This window comes from Schistocerca serialis, chromosome 2 (assembly GCF_023864345.2).
Source record: "Schistocerca serialis cubense isolate TAMUIC-IGC-003099 chromosome 2, iqSchSeri2.2, whole genome shotgun sequence".
In the NCBI taxonomy this organism is placed as follows: domain Eukaryota; kingdom Metazoa; phylum Arthropoda; class Insecta; order Orthoptera; family Acrididae; genus Schistocerca; species Schistocerca serialis.
In genome coordinates this window covers 1,093,677,970-1,093,686,126 of record NC_064639.1, presented here as the reverse complement: position 1 = coordinate 1,093,686,126, position 8,157 = coordinate 1,093,677,970, and the positions used below count along the sequence as shown (strand labels likewise).

The 8,157-nt window shown below is 35.0% G+C and overlaps 1 protein-coding gene across 1 annotated transcript in view; it reads right to left on the bottom strand.

Annotated features, from left to right (window-relative positions):
* Nucleotides 1-375: 375 nt before the first annotated feature.
* LOC126458553 (protein crossbronx homolog) overlaps nucleotides 376-8,157 on the bottom strand; it is a 45,931-nt gene continuing 38,149 nt past the window's right edge. The window contains exons 6-7 of the mRNA XM_050095674.1: nucleotides 2,595-2,763; nucleotides 376-1,573 (exon numbers count right to left, since the gene is read on the bottom strand). Of these exons, the coding sequence (XP_049951631.1) occupies nucleotides 1,490-1,573; nucleotides 2,595-2,763 (253 nt within the window). The 3' untranslated portion in view covers nucleotides 376-1,489. The remainder of the gene's footprint in view (nucleotides 1,574-2,594; nucleotides 2,764-8,157) is intronic.

Genomic DNA, 8,157 nt, shown 5'->3' with positions numbered 1-8,157 from the left:
ATAATTGTTTTATCTCTTAGCTTAAAATGTCTAGGCAGCAGTCACAGAGTTAGACAAGATAGCAACTGAAAAGACATAGTTCTCAGTAAATTGTATTGTTTTGGGCATTCATGCCAAAACTGAGTTACAGTCCCCAATACTTAGATCACAAAGCTTTGTGATGATATCATAAAGTTTGATTTAAATTACAATGTTGCTTTGTACATGAAGCATTTAAAAGTACAAAGCAGGAACTTTGAAACTTCATTTCACACAACCAACATACTAGTACAATACAATCTTTTAGCAACTCATATATACTGTAGTTGCCATTTAATAAAATATACCGAGTTATCACTATAGGACATAGAAACACTGACACCAACAAAAATGAAATTTCTGATCAAATAAATAATGTATTTCGTGTATTTTGGTTAACAGTAATACTGATAACAGTTTCATTACTTCTGGAGTATTGCTTCAGAAGAAAACACAGTCTTCATTGTAATCTATGCAACTCCTCTGCACCAGATATTTTTGTACTAAATTATTGTATACCTTCTGTAAACTGACAAATACTATCCTTTTTCATTAATATTATTTCTACAAAACTTACGAATCACAAAAGTTGTTTAAATTCTGCTGTTCTTGACACTTCTATGAAGGACTGAAAATTTGGCATTTCTGATGTATCTTGGCTCCCTGAGCAATCAAGATTCGTCATCTAGTTCACAGCATCAAATACAGGGGCTTACTAAAAACAGATTTTCACAAATGTCAACTGGGGGATAAAGAACTTTCAACCATGGTGATGAAATGTCTTTACAACTCTCCACAGCAATTTATAGCACACAAAAGATTTCATTAACTGATATTATACAGAAAATGGTAACAGTGTGAACCTCAAATAATACATTATACACTGTACATTGTGCGTGTTAGTCACCAATGGTATTATCAACATCATAAAATACAAATTCTCATGGCTGAAGCACAGAGGTACACTCAAACTTAACTATAAACACGTAAGACACAACTATGGTTGATTAACTGTACAATGGAAGACCAACAAATGTTATTGCTTAGATCATACATCCCCTAACACACACAGCTTTGCACACACAAGAAGAATATTAACTATAAATAACAACATGTTATTTGTGTATCACTCGCAGGGTACATTAAAATGTAATGTTGTTTTAAAAGAATAACTTTACATTTGTTCAAAATTATGCTTCAGGAGACAGTCCATACCAGCACAAGAAAACCACAGAACTGGCATCAGACTGTATACATACCACCAATTGAATGTTTACCTTTCTTAATAAATGTACGAAAACTTTGTTTTTATAAAACCCCAAATTCCACAATACAAAAATTATTTTATCCTTATTACAATATAAATAATTTTTAAAACTGGTTAACAATTACAAGACATAACTTCCAAAAATCCTCACCTATAAAACATTTTAGATTCTGATTTTTCAGAAGTATCTATTTCATACAAATATCAAGAATCTGGCTTCGAAAAAGGCTGAAGCGAACCTGGCTGCACCCATGACAGTCCACCAGACCGATTCTCATTGTTATTCTCCTGTGGAAAATATTTTCATGATGTTATTTCAGTATGGGAACACTGAATAATTAAATGATTTGCATTTCAAAAAGACAAGTGGGTGGCAAAGTACAGTAAGTTAAAAATAAGTCCCTATGTGCTAACTGCAACACTTTTAACTTGTCTTATTTCTATGGAAGTTATGAGGAAAGAAAAAGAAACAGAATGAAGATGTACACCGTACAAGAGCACAAGACATTTTCAGTTACTCTTTCTGTTTGATATACTGTTTAGTTTACATTTAATATTAATTTTCATCCATATAACTCCAGTAAGCTCGCAACCAAATTACACGTCAGAACTTTTATGTAGTTCATTTGTTAAGAGAAACTGAAAACACCTGGGAAATGAGAATAAATACATAAAAGATCTTAAGAAGCACAGTGGAAGGAAAAGGCTACTTTGAATCCTGCATTTGATGCAAGAAAGCCAAATATCAATTTTTAATATGAGTTATGATAAGTTCAGTCAATGAATGAAGATGTGACACAGCTTCTAAAAGCACTATGAATGAAACCTCAAGCTTTCAGAGATGTAAATTGTTGTTCACAGATAAAAGTGTAAAGAAAGTTATCAGATACAGCATTAAGACAGCAAAACAACATTAACAATGAAAACAGCAGCCCCCAATGTTCCACCCCTTTCTCTGTTCCAATTTAGGAAAAGAAACCTATCACTAGGAGAAGAAACCTACATAGTTCAAGTTCAGTGTTTGTGTGGCTAGCCTGTGGATGGCCAGAAAATGAGTCATAAGGTGTGTGAACAATATAAGTACGTGGCCAACCAATCACTGCTCATAATGGAGAGTATATTATAAAATCCAGGTATGGAGAACAGACTGCAAACTTCATTACACTCTCATCATGTTACTATTGTACTAACAATAAGTTAATTGAAGCTATTGAATGAAATATTCCGAGATTTTGAAAAAGAGGACCATTATTTTTGTTTCCTAACTAAACCATATGCTAAGTAAATCTAGAAAGTTTACTTAACTAACCTTCATTCTAATGATGGACTCTCGGACTGGTCCATGCACTTCATGATCATATGGCTCAAAGCAAATGTAATGCAAATCATCTGTCGGTGGTGGGTCATAAACATGTGCCTGGCTTTCTTTCACACATTCCTGAACTCTTTCTTGGAAAGCAGTTGGATTTTTTGAGTAACTGCCACAGAAGGAAAAAAAAGGATTATGTGTACACACTGATAAAAAGTTTAGTGGATTTCTTGCTGAACTGCAACATTTTTTCAGCTCTTTATTTTACATGCAGAAAAAAATTAAATTTCTCATTTAATATACTTTTTAAAGTGATATAGACTGCACATTACAAAATTATGTGTGCATCAGAATCAAACAAGAAGGAATTACAAGTGTCTTTAAAATACTGAGTACAAAATGTTATATGAGAACTTCAAGAAGAAAAAATTTGAAGCTTACATTAAATTTTCATTACTAATGGCTACTAGACAGCACAGTAGTCAGAAAATAGGTAGTAATTCATTTGCTTAAGGAAACTGTTTGGAATTACATTGACACTTGTTTGAAAAAATTTGAAGCTTACATTAAATTTTCATTACTAATGGCTACTAGACAACACAGTAGTCAGAAAATAGGTAGTAATTCATTTGCTTAAGGAAACTGTTTGGAATTACATTGACACTTGTTTGAAATTCCCATGTTTGTATGTAAACCGTTTGTTGAACACCATGACTTCACACTTTGTTTCAGGCTCTACTTTCACAGCTTTAGTTCAGACTTTACTCAACATTGTAACTGTTCCTTATTTCACATTCTATTTCCATCCCAGGGCACATTTTATTTCCCTGTGAAAATTCAAAATGCTTCCTGGTGCACAAAAGGCACTTTGTTTTGTTTTACCCCACCTGTTGACTCGGGGCTGGGAATTATGTGTTACCCAGTCACCTGTTACGCGTCAGACGCGTGGGCCGGCTTTCAGGAGCATACAGGGAGGAAGAAGAAAAAGAGGAACCTCAAACTCCGAAGTGGAGGAAGGATAGGAGAAGGTGAATGAAGAAAGAAAAAAGGAACAGTGGAAAGTATTGTGATAATGACTACCGAAAATGCAGAATATGTTTCCAAAAACAGCCCACACATGTTCCCCAAGGGTGGGGAAAAAGAAAAGCAAAAGGATAGACATGCAGCATGGAAGGGAAAAGATGCTGAAAAGGCTGGGGCCTCACGGCAGCCAAGAACGAATCTGCCAAAGAGCGGCGAGCAAAAGGCATTTTGAAGATCTATGTGGATCTCTAATTAACTGGGGAAATCTGATGAGCAATTAAAGAGCTGAATGACACTTCATAAGCAATACTGTTTTGCAGTGTGCTAACCTTATATTTGGTATTTGTCTTTCAAAGTCTGTGTTCTACAGGTACATACTTAACATTGTTGAAGAACTCTGAAGCGGTATCTGGGGTGTGATTACCACTCTCAGTACTGAAGCTAAATGACAATATGAGAAACTATAAGAATAACAGCTGCACTAGTCAGTTCAAGATATGAATGCAATTGCTGTTAACTACACCGGTTACAGTGGCATATTTCACTATCATTTAAAATGTGAATGAAAAATATGTATCAGTAAACATATTTGGTGTCCAAGAATGATGACTATAGCAGATCCCACTTTATTATTAATTTCATGACAAAGTCCATACAAATATAGTGTGTCGATACAACTGATGTTATAATAATTTAGATTTAAGTATGAATGAAAATAAAGAAAAGCTATCAAGGACTCTGAGGGTTTGCAATTTTTGAGCATGAAGTCATATTAATGTATATGAGCTGTACTTAATTTTACCAAATAAAATGATGTAACATAAAAACCCTGATTCTTATTTTGGAGCAGCCAGATACATATGCAGACCAGTGTGCTGCTTTAATTTTCTATGGTTTCTATACAGATCAACTGCATGACCCAGAAAATGAAGCCGTGTAAGTATTTGTGTGTGTTTTTGTTAGTTGGCTCTGGGGAAGGACATTGTCTGAAAGCTTAGCAATGATTTCAATCAAATCCATGTGCAACAGGCATATTGCTCACTCATAGATTATGTGGTCAACTCAAGTCCTTCCATTACTTGTATTTCATCCAGGATTGTCACATATTGCATAACAATTATGTAACTCTAACAAACAATGGAAAATCCAGGATGGATGTTACAATCATGTAACTCTATTTTTCTAAAAAATTAAAGTGAGGAAATGTATAAATTTTCTCAATTTTCAACTTAAATGCCATGTGGTAGAGACCCCATCTGAACGGACAGAAAGGAAGTTACAGGTATGACACTGGAGAGAACTGAACATAAATATTAAAAGAGACATAATTGTCAAAAACACTTGCAAAAGCCTGTAGTCCTCTGTAGCCCTCATAGTGCACAATATTATGTATGTGTGCTGGGTCCCTCAGTTTTGCTGCTATACAGGATGGGAGTAAGTGACGTTTAAACGCCCCTCAAATATATTACATTACTATTTGGTAAGGAAAGTTCTGGCAGAATGTAAATAATTTACTTCCTAATATAGGTCGTTGCTCATGGGAATATAACAGAGATCATTTTTTGTGTTCCGTACCTCAGTCGGTCTTTTGTCTGTCTGTCTGTCCCACAGTTAATAATCAGGAATGGGTGAATGAATCAAGTTGAAATTCATGTCACATACTAAGGTCTTTGGTTTGTTGGTAGAATAAAAAATTTAAGCTTCTAAGTCAGCACAATCAAAAGGTATGGCAATTTAAGTCATATACTTTGATACTCGCAAACTCACTCATTAAAAGCTGTAGGGTATGTCCTGTGACATATAATCATGAAATTTGGCACAAAGCAAGGTTTCACAGAACAAATAAAGGGGAAAATTCAAAAAACTATTAAACTGTAATGATATAAAATGAAAAATATCTTTTTGCCACTAGAACTTGTCATTGTAGTCAACACATGTCAAAAGTGTAATAGAAAAATATTACTGCACGCAAACATAAAATATAAGTTGTAGTCATGTTTTACTAAGTAAATAAAAATATTTTATTAAATCTCTCTCTCTCTCTCTCTCTAAATACATAAACGGAAGCTCCCTGCTCACTTCTTTTTGTTTGTCCAAGACAGTCTCAGGAACTATTGTAGTGATTTTGTTATGCCCTTGGAATTCCCGGTATGTAACATTCTGTGTGCGAGTCCTACTTGCACTTGGCCAATTTTTTATGCTAGAAAGTATCCTACAAGACTCCTCCAGTGCCACAAAAAGTTTTACTTACATCCAGAAACAAGAATCCTCAAAAAGGCCAAAAGCTTTTGGTGGCCAGAGCGACTGGAGACAGTGGTCATGTGCGCATGAGGTGTGCTTGCTTGTGTAAAAGTGTGTGTGTTTTCCTTCATTTTCTGAAGAATGCTCTGGCCATAAGCTTGTCTTTTTGTTGTGCTTGTCTGCAACTCAATACATCATCTTCACAGAGAGTAGCAATCTATCCTTTTCTTAATATTGTTGAAGACAAGCATTTACTGGATAATGTAACTGGGTGTAGGGCGTGGATGCAACGGAATGCATTGAACTAGTTTTCTGAACAAGCAACATTAAAATTGTGAGTCATTTATCACTATGAATAGATACTTCCAACAGACTGGGTTATTCAAGCCACAATATTACAAATATTAATAATGTCAAATACACAAAAAGATAAAAAACAGTTACAAGAACAAAATTAAAACTACTGACAGTATCATACATTAAAAAATAATTTCAAGTGAAACAGAAAGTTCTGTGGATTCCCAGCAAGGCAACAGAAAAGTATGTTAAAATTGCTGTATCACAAATTTATGGATTTGTGATAGCAACAATCCAATTACTCTAAATCTGCACTCAAATAAAGATGCAACAACTCAACTAAACGGACACTCTACATACAAAACTAAAAAGAAATTAAGATGCTGTCTGCAGCTCATGCAGTTTCATTTTGACACATATAATCTATTAGTACTATATACACAAAAGCTAACAGACGGATCATACACAGCAACACATATAATTCAGCAAAGTATAGTACGAAGCTGTGCACAGAGTTTTAATATCTCCATCAAATCCATGCTAGTTGTAACAATAAGATTGGCAACTGCAGTGAAACTTCAGTAATGTCACTGCCATCAAGAAGAAACACCAGTAGTTAGAAATAATTAAAGTTACAAATATAACCACAAATAATTTTGTGACAGAATTGTTGTATTACATGTTCTGGTGGACTTGTCACATTAATTCTCTGTTATAATTTGAGCTTTCATGGATATCCACCACTGTCATCAGGAAAAAAATGGCTGTTAATGAAGTGATATAATCATAAAGATATTAACATCTCAGTCATTAGGGTCTTTTTCCTCGTTCCATTCATGTACGGAGTGTGGGAAGAAGGACTGTTTAAATGCCTCCCTGTGCTCTTTAATTAATCTAATCTTATTCTCAAGCTACCTATGGCGGATATGCAGGGGGTTGCAGTACATTTTAGAGTCATCATCTAAAGCTGGTTCTTGAAACTTTGGAAGTACGCTTTCTCAGGAAAGTCTACATCTATCTTCAAGAGCCTTCCAGTACAGTTTCTTCAGCATCTCTGACACTCTCCCAAGGGTCAAACAAAACTGTGACCACTTGTGCTCCCCTTCTCTGTAAAAGTTCAATATCCCCATTAGTCCTCACACATTAGCAATATTCTACTATGGGTTGGAGGATTGATTTGTAAGCAATCTCCTATGTAGACGACTGCATTTCCCCCAGTATTCTACCAATTAACCAAAGTCTGCCACCCACAACAGAGCCTATGTGATCATTTTTCATAGCCCTATAATCCATACTAATGTTAAGTATGGGTTGACAAATTCCAACTGTGAAATCATTGATATTACAGTCATAGGATGCTACATTTTTTCGTTTTGTGAAGTGCACAATTTTACATTTCTGAACCTTTAAAGTGAGTTGCCAATCTTTGCACCATTCTGAAATCTTACCAAGATCTGCTTGAATAATTATGCAGCTTCTTTTAGATAGTACTTCATTATAGATAAATGCATCAGCTGCAAAAAGCCTGAGGTTACTACTAATATTGTCCGCAAGATCATTAATATACAACATGAACAGCAATCGCCCGAACATGCTTCCCTGACGCACACCCAAAATTACTTCTACATGTGACTCTCCACCCAGGATAACTTGTTGCATCCTCCCTAGAAAAAAAATCCTCAATCCAGTTACAAATTTCACTTGATGTCTTATATGATTGTACTTTTGATAATAAGCATACATGCGGTACTGAGTCAAGTGCTTTCTGGAAATTGAGCATCTACTTGATTGCCTTGATCCAAAGCTTTCAGTATGCCATGTGAGAAAAGTGCAAGTTGAGTTTCACGTGAGTAATGTTTTCAGATGAATTCTGGTTGGCATGGAGGACATCACTCTGTTCAATATACCTCATTATGTTTGAGCTCAGAATGTGTTCTAAGATTCTACAACAAATGTCAAGGATATTGGACAGTAGTTTTCTACTACACTTCTTGTAGATGGG